General features: G+C 44.6%; 1 protein-coding gene across 2 annotated transcripts in view; it reads right to left on the bottom strand.

Annotated features, from left to right (window-relative positions):
• The window catches only part of TTC27 (tetratricopeptide repeat domain 27), a 123,561-nt gene that overhangs the window by 55,353 nt on the left and 41,417 nt on the right, over window positions 1–26,791 (bottom strand). For both annotated transcript variants that reach the window (XM_060186843.1, XM_060186844.1), the window contains exons 10-12: window positions 22,771–22,884; window positions 13,223–13,318; window positions 9,927–10,049 (exon numbers count right to left, since the gene is read on the bottom strand). In XM_060186843.1, coding sequence (XP_060042826.1) covers window positions 9,927–10,049; window positions 13,223–13,318; window positions 22,771–22,884 — 333 coding nt within the window. The remainder of the gene's footprint in view (window positions 1–9,926; window positions 10,050–13,222; window positions 13,319–22,770; window positions 22,885–26,791) is intronic.

Here is a 26,791-nt window from a genome sequence, read left to right as displayed (position 1 = left end):
GGCATCCACTGCCCTTAACACGAGTCAAAAAGGACTGTGACATTTTCTAAAGGTTTTCAGATTCGGGGCTGGGTGGTGGCAGACCTGGCTGAGCACACGTTACAGTGTGCAAGGACCCAGGTTCAAGCCCCCAGACCTCACCTGCAGGGGAGGAAGTTTTGCAAGTGGTGAAGCAGGGCTGCAGGCATCTCTATGTCTCTCTCCCTATCTCCTTCCCTTTGATTTATGGCTGTCTCTAACCAATAAATAAGTAAATACAATTTTAAAGAATTTAAAAAAAAAAAAAAGAAAAGATCTTCAGATTTGAGACAGAAATGACACCCCCACTAGAACGATGGTTGAACCTCTTTAGGGGACGTGCTCTGAGTGACATCAAGAGGACAAACACACCAGCACCCACTGAGTTCCAGCCAGCAGAATGTGAGCTTCACATAGTTTCCTAGCCCTAGTGACCGTATATACCTAAGAAGTGACTCTCATTTGGAATGAAAACCAGAGAAGCGGAACTGAGGACCTGAAAGGAGTCTCGCGTCTCTGAGCTCTCTGGTTGGTGATGTCCCTCGTGATCAGATGATGAGCACTGAGAGGTGACTACGCAAGCAAAGGGTTAACCTACTGAAGATATGCCGCAGTGGAACACACCTGCATTTATGGTGCCAAGGCTGAGTCACGGGATGCTCTGCTGCTGTGGTGTCCCTTCCCCTCCTCCCTCCCCCTTCTGTCTCTGTATATGAATGATTTTTTAAAAATGTTGCCCTGGGAGTGGTGAAATTATATACCTGTGAGTCTCCACCTACACAAAAAAAGAAAAAGGGAAAGGAAGGACAGAAAGAAGGAAGGAAAGAAGAACGGAAGGGAAGGGAGGGGAGGAAGGGAAGGAAGGGAAGAAAGAAAGGAGGCAGGGAGGATGAAATGAAGGAAGGAAATGGGAAGGGAAGGGAACAGAGTGGGGAGGGGAGGGGACAGAAGGGGAGGACATAGGAGGGGAGGGGGGTGGGAAGGGAAGGAGAGGGGAGGAAGGAAACTATAGTTGAGTCAGAATAATTATCAAAGCAAATGGTCCTCTTGGCTGTGACTTGTGCTTGTTTTTGTGAGTGGTGCTCGGCTGGCATTGTGTCTGGTTGGTATATAGGGATGGGAAATGCCTGGCCAATTCTAAGCATTTTAGGCAAAGAATGAAAGGAGGGAATGAGCCCTAAACCCAGAATGAGCCTTAACAGTGCATTATCCCAGTCTTTAACCATGTGACATTAGCTTTAGGGCTTGAGAGAGAGATTGGGGGGGATCTGACACAGGGTGGTAGGTCCGGTGTGGGCAGAGTGAAGCCACCTTCTGCCTGGTGCTTGGAGCAGACAGTCTTAGCAGAAGGGCAGCTGGCTGCTTGTCTAAATTCTTGCTCTGAAAGCAGCAACTGAGAGGTGAAGAGTGCAAAGCACTGCAGCCCGCCCCTGCGGGTCCCTCCTGGCCAGACTTCCCCAGGCTGGTGCCCAGCCGGCTCCCTCGCGCCCAGAGCCAAGTGCTCGCTAATTGCTTTTTTGCATCTCTGTGTGACGACACCTAGCTCTGGCTTGATTTCTTGAAGGGGACCTGCCAACACAAATACTCCAGGTCCAAGATAAAATAGGCTAATCAGAGACAGGCTGGGTCACCCAATTAGTTGGACCTCTCTTACTTGCTTGACTGGGTAATGGGGCAGTTTTCATGGTTTTTCTCATCAGAGTGAGCACAGCAGGCCTTAGCTCCGGAAGGGAGCTCCTATTTGAAAGGGGTGCAGGAGAACCACGATGGGAGGCAGGTGCATGGCAGGGTGCAAGCTGGCCGAGGGTTCTCATCAGCCCCCACTCACCCGGGCTGGCCAGCAAAGTGGCAACAACAAGCCAAGCTCTGTCAGCTATTACAAACACATGATACAGCAGCAAAATGAGTATCTATAAAGAATGCAGCACACTCAAGAGCCAACCAAGAAACCTGCACTAGTACCAGAATGCTCACTGAGACTGCCATCTAGCCAGCAAGGATGAGCACTCCGGGAGGCCCCGACTACTAGTCCTAAGGTGGGAAGGTCAAACAGGAGAGAGGGAACAGCTCGTCACTGCCCTGGAAGAGAATCTGAGAAACTGACAAACATCCTTTGTCAGACGTAAAATCTGCAAGAAAGGAAAAATAAAGGAGGGCTGGAGAGATAGCATAATGGTGATGCAAACAGACTCTCACGTCTGAGGCTCTGTGACCCCAGGTTCAATACTCAGCACCACCATAAGCCAAGCTGAGCAGTGCTCTGATAAAAGAAAAAAAGAAATACTTTATAATCTAAGAATATCATTGCTGGGTTTTATCCAAAAGATATAAAACTCTAATTCAAAAGAATATCTGTACTTCAGTATTCAGAGCAGCACTACTCCTAATAGTCAAAATAAGGAATTAACCTAAATGCCCACTGACAGATAACCAGATAAAGATGTTATGGGCTTAGCTATCCCTAAGACCTAGGGACAACTATGTTGGTTATAGCTGGTGGGAGGTGTGTACACAGAACTCTGGTGGTGGGTAGGAGTGGTCTGGCTCTATCCAACTATTATCTTATGATCTTGTAAATCACTAATAAAGAATTTAAACTAAAAAAAAAGAAAATATAAATAAAAAAATTTAAAAAAGAAAGAAAAAAATTACGAGCAGCCTGAGAGGTGGCTCACTGGATAAAGCATTCTCAAACATGAGGTCCAGAGTTCAAGGTCTAGAGTTTAACCCCCAGCATTGGCACATGCCAGAGTGCTGTTTTCTCTCCCTCTCTCTCATAAATAACTATTTATTTAATTAAATGTTTTTAAAGAAAAAAAAGGGGGGATATGGGCTATATGCTCAATGGAATGTTACCTGGCCTTTAAAAAGATAAACCAATGCCTTGAGATGATTATACTAAGTGGAACCAGCCAGGGTGGAAAAAACCAATTACCAAGTGATTTCACTCACGTGTATAATAAAATAACTTGAGCCAATGGCAGACAAAATATACCCAAACTAGTAAGTCAGACTCAGTGAAAACTCTGGTGATTCTGGAGGAAAAGGAGGAGGGTCCTTTAAAAAACAGTTTGATTCTTGGGAGCCAGGCGGCAGCACACTGAGCTAAGCACACAAGGCACGAAGAGCAAGGTCCGGCACAAGGATCCCAGCTTGAGCCCCCGGCTCCCCATCTGCGGGCAATAACATCAACAATAACATGGGCAACAAATGGGAAAAATGGCCCACAGGAGCAGTGGATTCATAGTGCAAGCACAGAGCCCCAGCGGTAACCCTGGAGGCAAAAAAAAAAAAACTATTTGATTCCTATTATTTTTATTTCTATGAGGCAAAGAGTAAGACTGAAGCACTGCTAAGAGGTTCTGGCATATGAGCTGGCAGGGATGGAGCCTGGAACCTCATGCATGCAAGTCCTGTGCTCCGCCCCTGAGCTGCCTCTCCAGTGGGGAGTGTTCTGGACAGTAAAGTGACACAGGGACACAGCAGTCGGTGCAATGCATCTTTCTCATCCGGAAGTTTGAGGATGACCATGGGACCTCACACCTGCCTGAAACTGCTGCGTGACTTCCCAGGTTCAGTCTCATATTCTTTAATTTTGAGAAAATGAGAGAGACAGAGAGAAAAGGTACCACAGCACACTACCATCTATGAAGCTCTCCCCTGGTACTCCTGTGTGGTGCTGGTGCTCAAACTTGGGGCTTTGTGCATGGTCAGGCATGTACCTTAGTGAGTGAGACATCTTCTGGTCCACAGAGCTTGTAGTTTAGAATCATAGAAACCGGGGCGGGTGGTGGCGCACCTGGTTGAGCGCACATATTACAATGCGCAAGGACCCAGGTTCAAGCCCCCGGTCCCCACCTGCAGGAGGAAAGCTTTGCAAGTGGTGAAGTAGTGCTGCAGGTGTCTGTCTCTCTCCCTCTTTATCACCCTCTTGATTTCTAGCTGTCTCTATCCAATAAATAAAGATAATTAAAAAATTAAAAAAAAAAAAAGAATCATAGAAACCATCCTAGGAGGGAAAAAACCCCAAACAGAGAGACCTGAAATAACTGCTAAAAGGACCTCGGCTGGTTTTTGTTTGTAGTGTCTAGGCCTCCAGCATGCACGATTTCAGACAGAGACAGATACCACAGTACTGGAGCTTCCCCAGCGCCACCAGGCATCCTCACAAGGCACACACCCTGCCCAGGGAGCTCGCTCTCAAGTCCAGAACTTCAGCAGTTTTAAATAAAAGCAACTCCTTGCAACTTCAAGAGAAAAGAAGTGAAGGCCCCAGGAAATCAGGTCTCCCTTCATCTAGAAGCCAGGGGGCCCATGGGAGGGCCCCAGCTGGAGGATCCCATTCCACCCCCACTCCCAGCAGGCAGCCTACACCAGATCTTTGTCTTCCAAAATTGAAAAGCCAGATTTGTTCAACAAAGTACAAATGTGTGCAGAGGTCTGGGGGAACAGCTAGAGTGTGCCAGATAACTTAGAAATAACAAATGCTAGCAGATGAAAACCAGCTCTGACCCCAAGGTCAAGCAGAATTCATCTTAGCTGTTTTGCCAGCGGCCATTAAGTAATGAGAACTACAGCAGGTAGTCGCCCTGTTAGAAAGTCTACGGCCGGGCAAAGCAGGGTGCCAAGTTGAGACCGGCTCGCAGTCATTAGCATTAGACGCTTTCCTGGTTTTGCCTTCTAAAAATAAGTTACACCATTAAGCACTAAATGCAAGGATTACAATTTCACAAACTTCCAGTTAAATCAAAATGTGGTGACAACATCTGAAACATAACCAAATGCTCAAAGAATCGCAGCTGTTGTAGAACTAAAGCATTAGCTTCCAACTTGAAGCAAAACTTTTCAGTCTCTAGTTGGACTGACCTATAAACACAAGAAAAACAGGTAAGGGGGTGGGGGTCAGGCGGTAGCACAGCAGGTTAAACGCAGGTGGCGCAAAGTGCAAGGACCGGCATAAGGATCCCAGTTCGAGCCCCGGCTCCCCACCTGCAAGGGAGTCGCTTCACAGGCGATGAAGCAGGTCTGCAGGTGTCTTTCTCTTCCCCTCTGTCTTCCCCTCCTCTCTCCATTTCTCTCTGTCCTATCCAACAACAATGAAATCAACAATAACAATAATAACCACAATAAGGCTACAACAACAAGGGCAACAAAAGAGGGAAAAATGGCCTCCCAAGAACAGTGGATTCATGGGAGGCAAAAAAAAAAAAAAAGGAAGGAAGGAAGGAGGGAGGGAGGGAAGGAGGGAGGGAAGGAGGGAGGGAGGGAGGGAGGGAGGGAGGGAAGGAGGGAGGGAGGGAGGGAGGGAGGGAAGGAGGGAGGGAGGGAGGGAGGAAAGAAAGAAAGAAAAGAAAAGAAAAGGAAAGAAGGAAAACAGGTAAACAGGTAAACAGGTAAACAGGAAAACAGGTAAGGGGAATCTTTAATGTACCAAGTAGACGTTAACCTTAACCTTCAGTGGTCAAGATTTTGAGGACTGTTTGATGTTGTAAGTCACAATAGACTTGAGACAAAGCAAATCACTCTACATTTGTAAAACTTAGAATACACACATTTTTTAGAGTAACTAGAGACATGAGGATTTATCATTATTATAAGACAGTTTATACAGTCGTGTGCAAACTAGAAAAAAACAGTAATACTACAACTACTTTAGGGAAAACAGAGTCCTTCTATGAAAGTGAAGAAGTCATCCTACTTTTTTCCTTCTATGATTAAAGAAAATCTCTACACCCCAAGTATAGTTAAATTTAGTATTTCAAACTGGGCTTTGGGTATTCATGATTCACCAAACTTGCCTAATTACCGCAAAAGTCACAATCCTGGGGTCAGGAGATACCTCAACTGGTGGAGTACGTGCCTCACCATACACACGGCCCCACATTTAAGCCCGGGCACCACGTAGGAACACCATGGCAAATGGGAGAAGTTCCATAGATGGCAGAGTGGTGCCATGGTGTCTTCCAAACGCTCACCCCACCACACACACGCACACCTGAAATAAAGAATGAAGTCTCCCAGGAGCAGCAGAATAGCATATGTGCAAGGTCTCAGCATTAATAAGTAATAATTAAAAACTATCTAAAAAATAGCATAGCTTTTACGTAGAGTGCTTGTTGATTCATTTGTGTGTTTAGTTCTTTTCTTTTTTTTAATATTATCTTTTTAAAAAATTTTTTTCAAAGCATTTATTTATTTCCTTTTGTTGCCCTTGTTGTTTTTATTGTTGTGGTTATTGTTGTTATTGATGTCATTGTTGTTGGACAGGACAGAGAGAAATGGAGAGAGGAGAAGAAGACGGGGGGGGGGAGAGACAGACACCTGCAGACCTGCTTCACTGCTTGTGAAGCGACGCCCCTGCAGGTGGGCAGCCGGGGGCTCAAACCGAGATCCTTCCGCTGGTCCCTGCGCTTTGCGCCATGTGCGCTTAACCCGGTTTAGTTTTTTTCTTCACTGCCCTCTGTAAAACACTGGCCCAAATGCAATAGGGCCTACAGGGCGGAAATCCTGGTCATTGTAGACAGACACCTGTGTGTCACTTCAGTACCCAACAGAGAGGCACTGAGAAAACACTGGACTATGGAGAAACTATGTGATTTCACCCAGTGTGAGATGCCATCAGTCAGAAGACTCTTAGCTAGTAAAGAAAAGAAAAATGTTTTGAATTAAATGACGAAATCTGCCTTGAGTAAGCTACACAAGCCTCTTGTTGCTTTGGTAATTTTTAAATCTGTTTTGAAAATCTGGCAATTTCTCCTGTCCTGAGCAAAGTGCTTAACATCTGACAAGGTACCAGGCATCAAACACACTGCTGAGTGGTCTCTCTGGCCCAACTTTTTAAAATCCTCTGGGTGGGGGGTGGGGGTGGGTGGGTGGGGTTGTGGTAGGAGCACATGGTGTGAAGCACAAGGAACTGCATAAGGATCCCAGTTCGAGACCCTGGTTCCCCACCTGCAGAGGGGTTGCTTCATAGGTGGTAAAGAGGGTCTGCAGGTGTCTTTCTCTCCCCTCTCTGCCTTCCCCTCCTCTCAATTTCTCTCTGTCCTATCCAACAATAGCAATAGCAATAACAACAATAAACAACAAGGGCAACAAAAAGGGAAAAAAAGCCTCCAGGAGCAGTGGATTTGTAGTGCAGGCACCAAACCCCAGTGATACTTGGAGGGGGAAAAATCTTCTGTGGGGTCCAGGAGGTGGCACAGTGGATGAAGCCCTGAACTCTTATCCATAAGGTCCTGAATTTTATGCTCCGGTTATCTCTGTCTTCCCCCCACTCCTGTGCCCTCGTTCATTAGTAAATAAATAAAATTAAAAAGTCTCTGTGCCCTAAGAGAGGAAGAGAAAGACAGGAAAGAAAGAAGGAGAGACAGACAAAGGAGAGATGTCACAGTACCCCTCCACCATCCAGAGCTCCCCCAGTGCTTGTCTATGGTGCTCCCAAGTGATGCTGAATGACAACCCTGCACCTCACGACCACAGCAAGCACTCTACTAGGTAAGCCACCTTTGGGCCTCCAACATGTGGCCTTTTTTGTGACAATTTTTTTTTCTTAAGATATCAGTACAGGTGACACAGCTTCATCTACTTTGGACTGCTCCTTTCTAGGCTCCCCCAAAGCACCTCGCTGTTATTTTACATGAAGGTTGGTGGAATTAGGATGATCTCCCCGATGCAAATTTCAACATCACTAATCTCCAAGTTTCACCCTTCTACTTAGCTTCTGGCCTGGTCTGCTTGTTCAGTGACTCTTTGCCTCAGTGCTAAATCATGATGGAATTCCTTTCAAGACTTTTACCTGCTAGGGCCACATGTGCAATTCTACTGTTCTCAGCAGACTTTTTTTCCCTTTAAATTTCAGGTAGGAAAGAGAACAAAAGAGAGGGAGAGATAACACAACACCACTCCACCCCTCACGGAGCTTCCCCTGGTTCTGTATACTGTGCTCCCGTGTGGTGCCAGGAGCAGAAACCCAGGTCCACACACATACAAAGTGTGCACTCTACCAGGTGATGTTCTGAGTGGAAATTAAACCCAATCTATGCAGCTCTGCCCTGGTGGAGGCAATTCAGCTGAGATGATGACGTGAAAAACAAGGCAAGCTAAGCTCACGCAAGCACTGCCACACAGCCTGGCCAGAGGGTCACCTGAGGGACAGCAAGGGGCAGCTTCAGCCAGTATCAGATACATCCTGCATTCACAGGTGTTGAAACATGAAAAACGTGTGCCTGAAATTCCCATCGGTAACAGCAGCAAACACATCACACCAGGAGGGAAGCGCCGTGCTGTGTAGTTCACACTTCAAGGAATAAAAACGTAGCAGGTAGGCAGATGACGTGCCTTTACGTGAGCAAGCAGAGGCCTGGCAAGGGGTTGGGTGACTTGCCCAGTTATCACAGAGCCAGCACAGGCAGCAAGGCAGCACTGGAATCCAGGAAGCCTGAGTCTGGGGCCTGTGCTCTTGGCTTTCTACCATGCAGCCTCTTAAACCAGTACCAAGCTCTGTGGCCTGGGGGAAAACATACTCAACTCCTTTCCTTGTCTGGAGAAGGAAGGGAGGGCACTAAAAAGGATGCTTTTGGTGCTCTTCCCAGGATGAATGTTTTATAATTCTATGTCTTATGATTCTATGGATGGTTTATAATTCTTTTCACATTTCAACGTATTACTTCCATACTGCTTTCACCTCAAGCCCATGCCATGGGTGATCAGTGACAGGAATGCAACTTTTGCTATTAGTTAGTAAGTAGGCCTACTTAAGAAAGTATTTAAGGAACTGACATACAAGCACTTGTGCTACTATCTCACTTGTTAAAGGTGCTGGGGAAAGGTTGACAGTGGGGTAAATGACCTGATTTGTTCCATTCATAGACTTTACAAATGGCTGAATTTAGTCAACTAAAGCTTTAATTCCAAATTAACACAATTTCAGTGTTGTTGGTTTTAATGCAGACTCCCTTATGCTCTTAAAAATCCTGCTCATTTATGATGGAGAAAAATGATAGATTAGTAACAGATGCAAACATTGCAACATTTGCACTCTTGCCCCTCTTTAAGGGTGGAAGTAAATGTATGTTCCAGACTTGACAGCTTCTCTGCCTGACAGTGTGGGAGACACTTCACACTCCTACGGTTTTTTCTGCAGGCCAGGCCGAGCCAGCTGCTCCCCCCTTGGGTAACCTCCCTGAAACCCCGAGTCTGCTCATCAGACAGCCCAGTGATGTCTGAAGTCATTCCTGAGGTCTCCCTTTGGATTTCTCCTACAAATGGAACACTAGTAAGGCAAAGAGATCAAAACATTCTTTAAAGTGTTTGTGGTTCATTCTCTCTCTTTTTTTTTTTCCCAGTGTTATTGCTGGGGCTTGGTGCCTGCACTATGAATCCACTGCTCCTAGAGACCATTTTCCCATTTTGTTGCCCTTGTTGTTACCCTTGTTGTTGTCGTCATTATTATTGTTGTCATTGCTGTTGTTGTTGTTAGATAGGACAGAGAAATTGAGAGAAGGTGGGGAGACGGGGGCGCGGGGAGAAAGACAGACACCTGCAGACCTGCTTCACCGCCTGTGAAGCGACCCCCCTGCAGGTAGGGAGCCAGGGGCTCAGGGATCCTTACGCTGGTCCTTGCGCTTTGCGCCATGTGCACATAACCCACTGCGCTACTGCCCGACTCCCTGTGGTTCATTCTTAAGTACCAACAATCACGGGAGCTTTGGCCTGCTTTACTCTTCGATATATACACAGAGATGAAGGAGCGTGAGACAATCTGCCTCCACAGAAAATAAAGAGGGAACATCTAAGAGGTGTTTGGCATGAGGACGACCTGCTGGCAAAAGCTGTCTTGAAAAAATACAGCAAGCAAGGAGGTGGCGTGAGCTGAGGAGACATTTCCAGCACAAGGTGCTGTCACCTACCTTCCCATGCTTCCCAGCTCTTTCATAACAGATGACAACGTCTTCCCACATCTCCAGCTTCTCAAATATCTGAAGGGCTGAACTGGTGCAGCCCAACTCAAAGAGCAGACTTGCCAGCTGGCGCTAGAAAAGAAAAAAGTCAGGTGAGAATAATAAGTATTTCTTGATGTCAACTGTTAAGTCCTGTTTCACGGGCTGTAGAGCCAACCAGCTTTTTCAAGGGTCTCCTTAGGTTAACAAACACTTAATTTTTGTAGCTCAACTCTGCTAATCAGGAACCTGTGATGTGTCAATAGCAAGCTTCTTTATAGGGAGCAAGAATTAAAAAACAATATAGAGGAAGGGAGAGATAGCATAATAATTATGCAAAATGACTTTCATGCCAGAAGCACCAAAAGCCTCAGGTTAAATCTATAGCACCACAAAAACCAGAGCTGAACAGTGCTCTAATATAAATAAGTGAATATGTGTGTGTGTGTGTGTGTGTGTGTGTGTGTGTGTGTGTGTGTGTGTGTGTGTGTGTGTGTATACACACACAGAGACATATATATTTCAAAACTCTTAATATGTCAGTTTAGCAAGATAGGGCAACTGAAAAGACAGGTGCTTAGTCATATGTACAACCCAGGTTGAAGTCAAATTTTCTCAATTTCTTTTTTAAAAATAATACATACAGATATGGTTATGGTGGCACACCTGGTTAAATGCACATATTACCATGCACAAGGATCTGGATTCGAGTCCCCACTCCCCACCTGTAGGGGGGAAATGTCACAAGTAGTGAAGCAGATTTATAAGTATCTTTCTCTCCCACTCTCTATCTCCCCACCCCTCTCAATTTCTCTCTGTCCTGTCAGATAAAAATAGGTAGGAAAATAAATGGGCACTGTTAGCAATGGATTCGTAGAGCAGGTAAGCCACAGTGATAACCCTGGTAGAAAAGAGAGAGGGAGGGAGATGGAGATGGTTACTTGTGTTAATATAGATAGAAAAAAAGGTTTTAATTTCTAAATGAAAGATAACATTTATGTAACTGTCTAAGGCTCCTAAATCTCAGTGTCCTAATAATAATAATAATAAAACACTTAGTCAAAACTCTATTTGAAGACTATTTTCTTAATGCTTCTGTTCTGAAACAGGTTAAAAGCTGCACCCTCAACAGACATGTTTTGTCATCACAGATCAGAGTCTGAGATGTTTATCCACCACAAACCACAGAGCACAAAGCACTTAAGTTCCCCAGATGAGGGTCAAAATCCTGCCAAACAATTCCAGTTGTTAATGCCTTGATGAAGCTCTTCTATCTGAGAGGGTACAACACAGCTTTTTATTTACCTATGTTTTATGGAAACTCCTTTGATAGAGAAAGCACATTTCAATGTGTAATAAGCTCCATACTTTACTCCGTGTTTACAACTAAAACCTACTCTGAAAGTCTTATGAAGGGAAATCTGAGTTGCTGTACGGTAGGTGAACATCTACAATTCACCTATAATCCTAAATCACTGACCATGTGTACAGCCCACAAGAGAAAGAGAGCTGGGTCAACAAGAATAACTAAATCAACAGAAATCCTTGCCTGGCAGCATTTAACTCCACTTAATTTGTTAGTGCAATAGTCTCCTCATCTGTAAACGGGAATATTCCTTAAAATTCTGGCAATAAGGTGCTGGGCAGTAGTACAGCAAGTTAAGTGCACATGTACAAAGCTAAGGATCCCGGTTCAAGCCCCTGGCTCCTCACTTGTAGGAGAGTCGCTTCACAAGCAGTGAAGCAGGTCTGTAGGTGTCTATCTTTCTCTCCCTGTCTTCCCCATCTCTCTCGATTTCTCTCTGTTCTATCCAACAACAATAGCAGTAACAACAACAACAAGAGACACAAAATGGAAAAAATGGCCGCCAGGAGCAATGGATTCGTAGTGCAGGCACTGAGTCCCAGACATATCCCTGGAGGCAAAAAGAAAAGAAAAAGAAAAAAAATCTGGCAATAGGGACAAGGTGGTGGTGCACCTGGACCCAGGATCAAGCCCCCACTTCCCACCTACTGGGGGGGAAGCTTCACGAGTGGCAAAGCGGGTCTTCAGGTGTCTCTCTGTCTCTCCCTCTCTACCTCCCTTTCCCCTTCTGATTTCTCTCTGTCCTATCAAATAAGTAAATAAATAATTCTGGCAACAAAATCAGAAGATGTGTGTGAGATTCAGAGCAAAACACAGGCTTGATACTAAGCACATGGTAAAAGTAGGTTGTTGGTAGCTGGTGGAAACACAACCTAATAAAGAGAGGAGGAAAGGAGGCCAAGTGGACTCAAGTAGAGAACAAGACTTGTAGTCTATGAGCGGTTGGATGAGCAGCATGGAAAAGTGCAGCTACTTGCACTGGGCCTCAGTTTACTTCTCTGCAAAATTAAGAAGCTTAACTAGGTGTCTAAGTCGCCACCAGTACTAAGAATTTTACAAAATCAGGGAGCCACACTATAACATAATAAAAGATTGAGACAGGGGACAGAGTCTACACCCCAGTGAGGGCCTTTGGAAGTCCCTTTTGATATTTTCATATTTTCAAAGAGAGGAGAGTAGGTAAGAGTATCTCACATTACAGAGTATCAAATAAGTGTCTCCACTTTTTATAAATAATGTGGTTAAAAGATTTATTCTTTGGCAGGAAATCCTGAGGTTTTTAAATATAACTGAAAGAAAAAAAAAACGAAATCTCTTGTGATTTTATTGTTTAATTTCTAGGGTTCAATTTAATCTAATTTAAATAATTGGGGGAGGGATGGGAGACAGTATTAAATTATGCAAACAGCCTTCATACCTGAGGCTCTGAGCTCCCAGATTCAATCTCCAGCACCACCATAAGCCAGAGCTGAGCTTATGAGATCTGGTCCCAAAAAAAGCAAAAAAAAAAAAATTTTTTTTGATGTTTTATAAGTTGGATATTGGAGCCAGCGAGCAGCCTCAGCATTCCAGTACAGAATATACATGCATGAAATGCCAGAGACATGAGTTCAATTCCTGTCACTGCCATATGCCAGACCTGAATGGTGATCTGGTCTTTCTCATTCTCTCATGAAAATAAATACATCTTTTTTTTTAAAGATAGAAAAAATCAAATATTACTTTAATTAAAATAGTTATTTGAAGTGATTAGCTACCTCCCACTTACTGGATACATAGACTCTTTTCACTGAAATATCTGAGGATACGAACACAAATTAAAAATTTGATTTTCTAATGCATTGATCTTTCTGGTGCAAAACATTGCCCGTGCCGCATGACAAAACAACAACAAAAATACCTGCACAGCCCAGTGAGGGGGCACTTGGCAGCAGTAGAAGATCTTCATCCGCTCCAGGACTGGGGTCGTCTTGTCTTCAAACTGGTCTGCCAGAGCCTGAAAGCATATATTACAGCCAGTCTGTCAGAGCCAGAACATCCCAAAACAAATAAGGTCTTCCTGTAGATGCGTGACAGGAGTGTACACAAACAACAAGGAGGAAAGGCACCCAGACAAGGTGTGTGAATCTTCTCTCCTACTGTTTTACATGTTTAAGGAATTTTCAGGCTCCAGACTAGAAGGTGGCGCAGGGGGTAGAGAGCCTCAGCCTTGAGTCCCATCACCTATGTCAGAGTGATGCTCTGGGTCTCTCTCAGTCCCTCTCTGGTTAGTAAGTGAAAATAAACACTAAAAACACTTTTAAATCAACCAGCGTTTGGGGAGTTGGGCAGTAGTGCAGCAGGTTAAGTGCACGTGGCGCGAAGCATAAAAATCAGCAGAAGGATCCTGGTTCGAGCCCCCGGCTCCCCACCTGCAAGGGGTTCGCTTCACAAGTGGTAAAGTAGGTCTGCAGGTGTCTATCTTTCTCTCCCCCTCTCTGTCTTCCCCCTCCTCTCTCCATTTCTCTCTGTCCTATCTAACAACGACATCAGTAACAACAATAATAACTACAACAACAATAATAAAAAAAAACCAAGGGCAACAAAAGGGGAGATAAATAAATATTTAAAAAAGAGAGCAAGAGACATAGTAGCTCTTACATTTGCATAATATGTGCATTAAAAGTGATTAAAATGGGGGTTGGGCAGTGGCACAGCGGGTTAAGCGCATATGGTGCAAAGCGCAAGGACCTGCGTAAGGATCCCAGTTCGAGCCCCCGGCTCCCCACCTGCAGGGGAGTCGCTTCACAGGCGGTGAAGCAGGTCTGCAGGTGTCTGTCTTTCTCTCCCCCTCTCTGTCTTCCCTTCCTCTCTCCATTTCTCTCTGTCCTATCCAAAAATGAACAACATCAACAATGGCAATAATAATAACCACAATGAGGCTACAACAACAAGGGCAACAAAAGGGGGAAAAATGGCCTCCAGGAGCAGTGGATTCATGGTGCAGGAACCGAGCCCAGCAATAACCCTGGAGGGGGGGGGGGAAAAAGTGATTTAAAAAAAGTGATTTAAAAAAGCAGCTTAAAAACTAGGGATCTCCTTCCCTGTGATGTGGGTGGGACTGTAAAGGGATACGGTCCCTATTGGGGCCCTCCCAAATCCGTATGACTCAGCTACTCCACTTCTGGGTCCCTATCCAAAGACTATGAAGAGTCCATTTTGGAAAGATAGATGCAGCCCTGTGTTCACTGAGCACTATTTACAATTTAAAAAATATTTTAAAACTGAAAAAAAAAAAATCAAGTACAGCCTCTGTGATGTTGAAACCAGGCCCTATCCCTGGGCCGGCCCCACATAGCCGTGGTCTGCTTGGTTCATTGGAGCTGGGTTCCACCCAGCTCCTGACCCTCCTCTGAGGCTTAGAGGTGGCACGTGGGCCCTGCACTCACACAGTCACGTACCAAGGTCAACACCAAATCTGCCATGTCTTCTGCCTGCACAGAGACTTTAGGGACGTCAGAGCAGAGGGCATGAGTATACTGAGCCACTGAAACATGGGAGAGAAGCCTTTAACACACAACAGGAGGCCTGTCTATAGCCATCCCACCCTGAACACACACAACAGGAGGCCTGGCTTGTAAATCAGAGGAACTCTGTTCCCTGGTATGCAGGGAAGTCAGAATGAGCACAGTTCCAGTTCACTAAGTGCTCTGTGAACTTCACAGTCTCACTGCTTCTTCTAGTGACCTCAAAGAGTCATGATAGTCATTATCACTATTATTTTTTTTCAGAAACCTGTCCCCCTCACCCACCCCACCCCACACCCTAAAAAAAAAAAAAAAAAAAAAAAAAAAAACTGACATTCCTCTCTCTTTTTCCTTCCCTTAAAAAAAAAAAAAAATCCAACCTACTAGACTCTGATTTACTATCCTCTGGAAACTTAATATTCACCTGGTTCAGTCGGGGTGACTCCTCTGTTCCTGTTAGCTTTGGCACAGGGCAGAAGATCTGGACTGAACTAAGACTGGAAATGCTGCTCACTACAGCTCCCAGGCACACCAAAGTGCCAGATTCAACTATAATAGTTTATTTTATTATTTTATTTTATTTTATTTTTTACCAGAGCATTACTTAGCTCTGGCTTATGGTGGTGCTGGGGATTGAACCTGGGACTTCAGAGACTCAGGCATGAAAGTCTCTTGCAGAACCATTCTGCTGTCTCCTCAGCTCTAATCTCTAATCTACAGTTCAGCTAGTTATTTATTGCCTAGCCCTGCTACTATGTAGGTAAACCAACCTTGATCTTTCTCAGTTTGAACATTCAGCAAACATTCACTAAGGACTGTGACATTACAAGCTTCAGTCCTGTTGGAGCTCGCGTGGGTGGTCTCTCAGCTAGAAAAGTAAACTACCGAATTTCCATCAGCAGTTCAAGAGACTGCATGAAAAGAAAGAAACTCGGGGAGGATTCTGGTACGAACACACTCGTTTATTGGGGGGAGGGTTGGGTTGATATAGAAGGCTAGACAAAGAACAGTTTTCACATACGTCAGAATTCACAGGTTTCTTAAAGGTCAGCATGCCCCTATGGCAGGAGCTGGTATGACAAGAGTTGATACATTAAAGATCAATACAATTAGTCTCCTGTTACAGGCATTTAATTATCTAAAGGCATTTGAGAGAAGAATAGGGATGAGATAGAGAAGGAAGAATAAGGCTTCAAGGACATCAAAAGGGCTACAGGAAATAAGGTCTTGGGGGGCTTTTCACTTGTCCACTGTTAGGAGTATGTGACAGGATGTGTTCTTCCTTTGTGATCAAAAGGTGAGATGGAATGTGTGAACTTTGAGTGAATGAATCTTAAAGTAGGCGGCCATGTGGCCTGCAGTTAATGGGGAGAAATATTGGGGTTTCTGTGGGGCTGAGGGTCAAGAAGGGAAGAACTAAGTCTGAGTTTCCCCCCTTTTGCTCACCTCGGTTGAGAGAGACTCACCAAGAGGGTATCTTCTCAGACCTCCATCCAAGGATGGGGGTAGTTCTCCCTAAGCTCTATCAAGCTTACACATAGTCCCAACACAGTCCCATATCGAATCTGATCTTCAAGAAGCTCACCTTCCAGCTGTGAAGACGGAAATACTTCCAAATAGAGTAAAATAGAATTCAGTGAATGTTTACAGCTATGAGCACACAGTCCAATAGAAACTACACACAGTGGTTGGCTGAGTTTTCAACAAAAGGACCAACCAGCCATGTAAGGGTCCAATTTCTGCAGAAAACAGTCTACAGACTTCTCAAAATGGTAAAAGTGGGCCTACCCTGTGACCTGACAATTCCTCTCCTGGGAATTTATCCAAAGGAAGCAAAGACACCTATCTGAAGAGCTCTGGGTACACACTGTTCAGCAGCACAATTTGCAATAGCTCAAACCTGGAAGCAACCGAGATGCCCAATGGCAGGTGAGTGGCTAAATTGTGGTATACTGACACAATGAAGTACTACTCATTTGTTAGAAATGAAGTCATCTCCTTTGCCTCATGTTGGATGGAACTTGAAGGAATCGTGTTAAATGAGATAAGCCAAAAACAGAAGGATGAAGACAGCATGATCTCACTCTTAGCTGGAATGTAAGAAACAAGAAGAGAAAGGGAAAACACAAAGTGAGACTTGGACTGGGTTTGCTGTATTGAACCAAAGCAAAGGACTCTGGGGACAAGGGGAAGGGATGGGGCTAGAGGGGTCTTGAGGTCCTGGGGTAAGAATGGTTTTTAGATGCCTATGATGGAGATGATAAATTGTTCCCATGTATCAACAACTGTACTGTAAACCACTAACACCCCCAAATAAAATGATTTTAAAAAAATAATGGAACAAAATGTAGTATTAACAATTCCTGAAAACTGAAGAACACAAGACTAGAAGCAGATATGAGAGATGTAGTGATTTCTTCCTCTCCCATGAGGTGGAAATGAAGATTCTATAGGAAATTGATGGGGGGAAAAAGGATACTTAAAGAAGTATACATTCAGGCTAAGGCCAATGAAATAGCTCACTTGGAGATTATGCTGCCTCACCATGTGCACAACTCAGGTTTGCCTGGCCCCCACCCCATTAAAAGAAGCTTTGGTGCTGTAGTCAGTCTTTCTTTCTCTCTGTCTCCATCTCTTTCTTTCTCTCTTGTTTCTATCTAAAAATAAATAAATAAGTGGTCTGGGAGATGGCACAGTGGATGAAGCATTAGACTCTCAAGCATGAGGTCCTGAGTTCCATCCCTGGCAGCACATGTACCAGAGTGATGTCTGGTTCTTTCTCTCTCCCCTCCTATCTTTCTCATTAATAAATAAACAAAATATTTAAAAATAAATAAATAAGGTCTGGTAGAGTGCACGTTATAATGCACAAGAACCCAGGTTCAAGCCCCTGCTCCCCACCTGTAGGGGGAAGTTTCAGGAGCAGTGAAGCAGGCCTGCAGGTATCTTTCTATCTATTTGCCTCTACTTCTTCCTCTCCCCTCTCAATTTCTCTCTGTCCTATCAAATAAAATAAATAAATAAGAACATGAACTGAGAAATGGACAATTTGTATCTTCCATTTGAGACCTGTCTGAATTGGGTAAATCTTTTTAAAATATTTATTTACATATTTTATTATTGGATGAGGGCGAAGCATATGTGTAATCACTGCTTTCACCATGCCAAAAGAAAGGAGGATGTGATCTTGTGATAAAAAGAATGCTGACTCTTTGGATTGGACAGGAGGTTGAACGACAATTAAGAAAACAAGAGAACTATTCCACACTGCATTGGTAAAAAAACAGGACAGAAATAAATACTGAGGATTATAATCCTCACTTTAATTCAAACTGCTTCCAAATCACATCCATTAGAATAGACAAACTTTACAAAAGCACAGCTTTCTTCCTCATCACCATGGTCATCTTAGCCTCAAACATGCAATGATGAAACAACTCTAGCCTAGAAGAATTTCAGGGAAATGGGGTGTGCTCAGTGGGCTCCCTCTACTTGGAACTCTTCCTCCCACTGTGGCGCTAACGATGCTGGCTAATTTACCCTCAGGTGTGATGCAGCATTTTCTTGATGAACTTTGGCATGTCTCACTTAGATTCCTTCCAAACCTGCCATCGAGGGTTGGGTGAGGCTCCGTCATCAATTGCTAGGCAGGCTGGGACCAGCCACCTGGCATAAAGACACCTGCACTTCCTCAAGCGCAATTCAACCAGGCTTTTCCCTAAAAGCACCTTCCTTCCGGCTCATTTTCCCATCAGGTGTAACAACTTCTCCCTTTTATCACTTTACGCCATCAAAGAATGGAACAGATTTTCCTAGAAACTACATTTTTTTAAAAGCATAGTTTTATGTATAGATGTAAAATCAATACAATATCATTCTCGTCTTGCTCTTCAGGGAGGAAGGAATTGCAACAAATAGTGAGATCCAGCTCTGAATCAGAGGGACTGGCCAAAGCTCAGCTAGTAACAGAAAATTCAAGTTGTGGTCTGGGAGGTGGCGCAGTGGATAAGACTTTGGACTCTCAAGCATGAGGTCCTGAGTTCAATCCCTGGCAACACATGTACCAGAGTGATGTCTGGTTCTTTCTCTCTCTCCTATAATTTCTCATGAACAAATAAACAAAATCTTTAAAAAAAAAAAAAGAAAAGAAAATTCAAGTCTTGCATTTGTCTTGTCACATGGTCTGCCTACACTCCCACTTTTCTGGATTGGGAGGAAAGAGATATGTCTGTCTTTCCCGATGGAGGCAGAAAGGCCAGCTCCCAGGTTCTTCCTGTATATAGATGGGCTACGACTCTGGGCAAGACACGGAGGGCAAACACACTGGACTCTTCTTTCAAACCCACTCCAAGACAAAGCAGATCTTTGCTGCCTAAGATCTAAAAATATAGCCTGCACAGTTCAGAGAATGCAGAAAGATAAGTCACACACTTCTCAACCAACTGACCACTAGACTTCTCAAATCTGTTCCTACCAAAAAAAAAAAAAATTAAAATGTGAATCTTGGGGCTTATGAGGTGGTGCACCAGGTTAAGCGCACATAGTGCAAGGACCCGTGCACAAGGACCCAGGTTTGAGCCCCCAGCTCCCCACCTTTAGGGGTCACTTCACAAGCAGTGAAGCAGATCTGCAGGTGTCTTATCTTTCTTTTCCCCCTCTCTATCTTCCCCTCCAGTTTCTCTGTCCTATCCTATTAAAAAAGAAAAAAATGCCGGTTTTTTTTCTTTTTTTTAATATTCTATTTTATTTATTTATTCCCTTTTGTTGCCCTTGTTGTTTTATTGTTGTAGTTATTATTGTTGTTGTCGTCATTGTTGGATAGGACAGAGAGAAATGGAGAGAGGAGGGGAAGACAGAGAGGAGGAGAGAAAGATAGACTTCACCACCTGTGAAGGGACTCCCCTGCAGGTGGGGAGCCGGGGTTCGAATCGGGATCCTTATGCAGGTCCTTGTGCTTTGCGCCACCTGCGCTTAACCCGCTGCGCTACAGCCCGACTCCCAAAAAATGCCTGTTTGAAGTAGTGGATTCATAGTGCAGGCACCAAGCCCCAGCAATACCCTTGGAAGCGCGCGCGCACGCGCGCGCGCACACGCACACACACACACACACACACACACACACGTACTGACTTGATTACTTTAGATACTAGAGTTAATGAAAGATAAATTCAAAGGGATAATTTTTTGTTCCAGAAAAGGGGTTTCACACACATGCCACTTCACCCCTTCAGGCAGGCAGAAAGAATGAGAGACACAAGTGAGCTTCCCCTGGCACCACAGCATCCACCACATGGGACTGAGGCTTTGAACGTGGGCTGTGTGCTTGGCGGGGCACATATGCTACCCAATGAGCTCTCTCTCTGGCTCTACAGTCTACATGCTTAATATATCCTACGTTAATGAATGTATTCTAGGAGTTAGGCAGCAGAGCACCTGGTTAAACACATGCTAATTACCACTCATAAAGACCTGGACTCAGGGGCTGGGCAGTGGTGCGCCCAGTTAAGCACACACAGTACTAAGCACAAATCTCCAGGTCCTGGTCCCTGGCTCCCTACCTGCAGGGGGGTCGATTCACAAGAGGTAAAGCAGGTGTGCAGATATCTATCTTTCTCCCTCTCTACCTCCCCCTCCTCTCTCAATTTCTCTCCTATCCAATATAAAAAATGGCCACCAGAAGCAGTGGATTTGTAGTGCGCGTACAAAGCCCCAACGATAGCCCTGGAGTTGGGGGGGGGCAGGTAGTAATGCAGCAGGTTAAGCGCACATGGTGTGAACGTAAAACCAGCCTGAGGGTCCTGATTAGAGCCCCCGGCTCCCCACCTGCAGGTGAATCACTTCATAAGCAGTGAAGCAGGTCTGCAGGTGTCTGTCTTTCTCTCCCCCTCTGTCTTCCCCTCCTCTCTCCATTTCTCTCTGTCCTATCCAACGAAATGAAAAAATGACCCAGGAGCAGTGTATTCGTAGTACAGGCAATGAGCCACAGTGGAGAAAGAAAGAAAGAAAGAAAGAAAGAAAGAAAGAAAGAAAGAAAGAAAGAAAGAAAGAAAGAAAGAAAGAAAGAAGGAAGGAGAGAAAGAAAGAAAGAAAGAAAGAGCTGGAACAGTAATGTTTACCCTGAGTTCTGTGAGTCATTCTAACAAATTACTGAACCTGAAGAGGGGGTCAAGAGCAACCCCCAATTTCAATCAGTCAGCTAAAGTACCCAGACTTGGAATTAGCATTTAATGTGGGGGTGTGGGGGAGGGGGGTATCTTGAGAGATCAAGCCCTTACCCCATGGGGTCTTCTCTGACTCTAAGGAGTAAGGGAACTGAATTAGCTGGAGGACATGCAGTCAGTGGCACAAGTATGTGGAGAGACATCTGGTGTGAAGACCCATGTATTTTGTGTCCCAAGTGCTGTGAGTAGAACACTTTTCCTTTATTCTATTTATTCTATCGGAAAACAACTCTTATTTTGTGATCCGGGAGGTGGCGCAGTGGGTAAAGCATTAGACTCTCAAGCATGAGGTCCTGAGTTCAATCCCCAGCAGCACATGTACCAGAGTGATGTCTGGCTCTTTTTCTCTCCTCCTATGTTTCTCATTAATAAATAAATAAAATCTGAGGGTCGGGTGGTAGCAAAGCAGGTCAAGCGCATGTAGCACAAAGTGCAAGGACCAGCATAAAGATCCCGGTTTGAACTCCCGGCTCCCCACCTGCAGGGGAATTACTTCACAGGCGGTGAAGCAGGTCTGCAGGTGTCTATCTTTCTCTCCCCCTCTCTGTCTTACCCTCCATTTCTCTCCATTTCTTTCTGTCCTATCCAGCAATGAACAACATTAACAATAACAATAATAACCACAACAAGGCTACAACAACAAGGGCAACAAAAGGGGGAAAAAATGGCCTCCAGGAACAGTGGATTCATGGTGCAGGCACTGAGCCCCAGCAATAATCCTGGAGGCAAATAAATAAATAAAATCTAAAAAAAGAAGAAGAAAAAATAACTCTTATTTTACATTTTTTTAAATATATATTTTTATTTATTTATTTTTGCCCTTTTTTTTTATTGTTGTAGTCATTATTGTTGTTGTTATTGATGCCTTCGTTGTTGGATAGGACAGAGAGAAATGGAGAGAGGAGGGGGAGACAGGGAGAGAGAAAGATAGACACCTGCAGACCTTCTTCACCGTCTGTGAAGCGACTCCCCTGCAGGTGGGGAGCCGGGGTTCGAACTGGGATCCTTATGCCGGTCCTTGTGCTTTGCGCCACCTGCGCTTAACCGCTGTGCTACCGCCCGACTCCCCTTATTTTACTTTTTTTTGAGAGAAGGCTGGTTTAAAATTCTGTGTGTTTGGGGCTATCAATGCATAGCTCGTGATGTGTGACCACACCACCATGCCACCAGTGTTCCTCCACTCAAAGCGCTACCTCCTTTGGTGGCCTCAGTTCTAAAGAGTACAGCCTGGTTTTCACTTGGCTTTGTCCCCTTTCCTTGTTTTCTTTTTCACTACAGCACTGCTCAGCTCTAGCTTATGGTGGGGTGGGGATTGAACCTGGGTCTTTGGAGCCTCAGGCATGAGACTCTTTGCATAATAACCATTATGCTATCTACCCCCACCCTCTTTGTTTATACTCCACATCCAAGTGAGGTCATCCGGTACTTCTCTTTCTCCTGATTTATTTCACTTAGCAGGATCCCTTCCAGTTCCCACCATGTTATAGCAAAGGGCACAGTTTGATCATTCACACAACTGAGTGAAGCTTTGTTTTTAGAGGTGACATACTGCAATCACAGTCACAGAAAGACAGAGCTGAGCGCGGAAGCCAGTCAAGTTCAACAACTGAGACTTTTTCAAGTTTGAGTAACATGAAAGCTGTCCTTTTATATCCACAACAAGTAGAGACACTCGTTGACAGCACCTGAGTTGGGAGATCAGAGTGCCGTGTGAGCCCTACCTGCGTCTGCCTCATGGCCCGGTCCACCCGGCGTGCACTTCCTCTCTCAAGCTTCGTCCGCAGGATCAAGGCTGACGTCTGAATGGCCCAGAACTTCGGCTGTGTAAGCAAACACTGATGGAAGAAGAAAAACACACAGAAAGAAGGGTTAAGCTGGGTGACTCCACTGCAAGCAGGACAGCATGAACTACTTCCAAAATACCAGGACATAGCTGAATGCAAATTTTAAAATCAGTGAGAAAATATACAGAAGATGCACTTTCAAAAAGAATGTGTTCAGGAGTCAAGTGGTAGCACAGCGAGTTAAGCGAACGTGGTGCGAAGCACAAGGACCGGCGTAAGGATCCCGGTTCGAGCCCCCGGCTCCCCACCTGCAGGGGAGTCGCTTCACAGGCGATGAAGCAGGTCTGCAGGTGTCTATCTTTCTCTCCCCCTCTCTGTCTTCCCCTCCTCTCTCCATTTCTCTCTGTCCTATCCAACAACAACGACATAAATAACAACCACAAAAGACAATAAAAAAGGGCAACAAAAAGGAAAATAAATATAATTAAAAAATTCTTTTAATTTAAAAAAGAATGTGTTCATTTGAGCAGTCAGTGTTGACTTGAACCATTCTGTTAAATAAGTCCATTGGTGTTGGGTAGTATGCCAGCTCCCCCTGGCTTCTGCTTAACCATATGCCTATATAGGGATTGAATTGATCCCATTCAAAGCTTTGGTCTATTTACATAAATCACTTTTATATTTACATAAAGCACCACACTCCCTCCAGGGCATTGGTGGTTTAGTGGTAGAATTCTCACCTGCTCCACCCCCTCTCCTTGTCACACCCTGATCCTCTCCTTGTCACACCCTGATCTTCCTTCCACCAGTCACTTTTCGCTCCACCCTCTCTATGTCACATCCTGTTTCCACCCTGCTTGGAGAGTATAAAAACAGCTGCTCTTCTGATTAAAGACACTTGGAAATTGCTTTCTGGCTCCGAGAGTTCCAGAGTGTATCTCCTGCGAAGTTAGTGCGGCACGAGTTCCTGATCCCTCTCCCACGCAGCAGCCTAGATCGGCTCCAGTTGAGTTCTCTCCAACCCAGAGAGCACTAGCTCGGGGAAGAAGCACCCTCAGGCTATCCCGGCACATTGGAAACCAGGAAGTGATGCAGCAGTTTAAGCGCACATGGCGCAAAACTCAAGGGCCAGCATAAGGATGCCGGTTTGAGCCCCCAGCTCCCCACCTGCAGGGAAGTCCTTCACAAGCAGTGAAGCAGGTCTGCAGGTGTATCTTTCTCTCCCCCTCTCTCCATTTCTCTCTGTCCTATCCAACAACAATGACAGCAATAATAATAATAACTACAACAGCGACAATAAACAACAAGGGCAACAAAAAGGGAAAAAGAATAAGTAAGTCCACTAAGGAATGATCAGTGCTGGCCATACAATCAAAACAGTAAGCAGAACAGCTCATACCATAACCGATAAATCTTTCTCAGTCTACAAAAAAATATGAGAAGATAAATTCCATTAAAATGAGTGGTATTCATCTGGTTGAGCACACACATTACAGTGCACAAGGACCTGGGTTCAAGTTTCTGGTCCCCACCTGTGTGTGTGTGTGTGTGGGGGGGTACTTTATAAGTGGTAAAGCAGTGCTGCAGGTGTCTCTGTTTCTATATCTTCCATTCCCTTTCAATTTGTGTCTCTAAAATAAATAAATAAGCATAATAAAGAAAAATAACCACTCATTTAAAAATACCACTGATTATTATTTTTTATGAGTGCTACTGGGTCTTTTATCCAGTTCATGTTTAACTCCAAATTCGCCTTTAAAGTGAGCAGAGTCCTGCTATGAAATAGAAACACCACCACAAACCACAGGGCCCCTTTCCAGACCATGCCAGCCCACTTCACTCATTCAACCATCTGCCAGATGCCCAGAGAAGCTGAAATTCTCAAGTCTCGACCTCCTTATAACTGAGGGGAAATGATACACCAACTGGCAACAGGTTTTGCTCCATGTGGCACCTTCAGGAGAGGTCAAAGCTGTTTCTAACACTGGTCTCTGGATCCCTGAACCAACCTTTTAACCATATTTTCTGTTGATAGTGTCTCCCAGATTTTGTGCACTAATCAAAATGATATTATATCCTGGAAGCAGGTGACAGGACAGACATGTTGATAGAGTATTGGAAGAGAGAACTCGGTGAAGAAGCAAGGGAACAGTTGTATTACAGGGAAAAGGGAAAAAATAGAGAACACACAAAACAGAGGAGAGTAGGGCCTTCACAGAGAGTTTTGTTCAATAAATCACTCAAGCACCTATTCAGCACATTCACAAGGGGACAGAGGTGGACATAGGTGCTGCCCCTGAAGCAGAGTTGTAAATGAAGGGAACAGGGAGATAGCTCAATAGCAGAGTACAGGACTTGCATGTGTGAGGTTCCAGGCTCCCTGGCACCACACTCTTTCACAGAAAGTGTCAATCTTCCTAAAAAACTTTCACTTGACGCTGTCTCCAGAAGCACTGGAGAGTTTTTTGTTTCTCAAACGTGCATGCCTTGATATAGTCTGTTTTTTGCTATTCTGGTGAGTATTCAATTTGCTTTTCTTTTTTCTTTTTGGTGGCAATTCAGGGCCTAGCACATGTGAAATATCACACTAAGAAGTATATTTTCCTACTCAGAAAAGCTACTAGACTTGTTTTATCCAGCTAACAGTCTCTCACAATAGTTAAGGGAAATTCTCTAACACCATCAAAGAGGACCTGGAGTGTAGTTTCTATTAAAAACAAATTCCTCTCTACCCATATCGCTGCACATTTGAAACACTCTACTTCCCCAGGCCACAGGGTCCCTAAGAGAAGACAGCCAGTCTGCCCCTGCAGACATACAGGGTGCTCCAGCAGCTGCTTTTTCCTCCGGTGCATCCAAAGCAGCTCAGAGCTCTGCTTGTGGGTGGCTGTATGGCCGTCTGGCTCCACTACAGATAGACTGGAGGATGCTCTCCAGGTCAGGCTGACCTTACAAAGCACTGAACAAAGACAAGTTGTAAAAGCTGCACTCTCCACTTCCTGATGGTCCTGTTAAGGTGCTTCATTGTTAAAATCGGTACCAAATGCCAACAAGTTTGGATCCCAAACTGAGTCTACAAACCACTCCTGGGGAAAGTGAACAGCTATCCAAATGCCCTCCTTGTTCTGCAGACCAGTTAAGATCTGTCTCAAATCTATTTTCCCCCAACTCTTATCATGCCCTCAACAAATCTTCCAAGCCAGACTGTGAAGCCAATGCAATGCCCGGACCCCCACCTCACTCCTGCTATCACTCACCCATCTGTCTCTCAGGATCTGACTCAAATCCTCCCTTCTTGAACAAAGGCTTTTTCGAGTATTTTCTCTGCCCCAAATTTCTTTTCTTTTCTGAGCAGTAAGGGGGCTTATTTATCTGTGCTATCAACTTGTAGTTTAAACTGTCTGGGATCACAAACTATATTCTCCTAAGCTTATCGGATCTTGGCTAAATTAAAAATTCCAAAAAGGCAAGTCCTATGCCTCAAACCTTTATTTCTTCCACAGTAACCAGTGGCATGACTGGCAAATCCAGAGGTTCTGAATCTCCAGCTATTACTATACTTTCAAAGCTCTTTCTCTGCTCTGCAGTGTTTCAAACAGAAAGCAAGACTAGAAAACTCAAGCTCTATATGGCTGCCACCAAACACACAGACACAGACACACACACACACACACACATACACACACTCACACACTTGGGCAAAAGCTCTGGCAAATATTTAGAAAAAAAAAAAAACCCTATTAAACCTCAGCTTAACAACAGTTAACTGACAAACTAATACAAGAAATAAAATACATGCCAACACACTGTGTCTTTAAAAGTTAACAAGTTATAACCCACAATGAGCTGTAAGGTTCTACTTCCCCTCCCCCTTACCAGGGCACTGCTCAGTCTGGTTTATGGTGGAGCTGGGGGTTAAACCTGGAAAAGCTGGTGCCTCAGGCATGGAATTTAGCTA

This window comes from Erinaceus europaeus, chromosome 3 (genome assembly GCF_950295315.1).
Source record: "Erinaceus europaeus chromosome 3, mEriEur2.1, whole genome shotgun sequence".
NCBI classification, from domain to species: Eukaryota; Metazoa; Chordata; class Mammalia; order Eulipotyphla; family Erinaceidae; genus Erinaceus; species Erinaceus europaeus.
The sequence above is the reverse complement of the archived record's forward strand: the minus strand, read 5'-3'. Positions and strand labels throughout refer to the sequence as shown.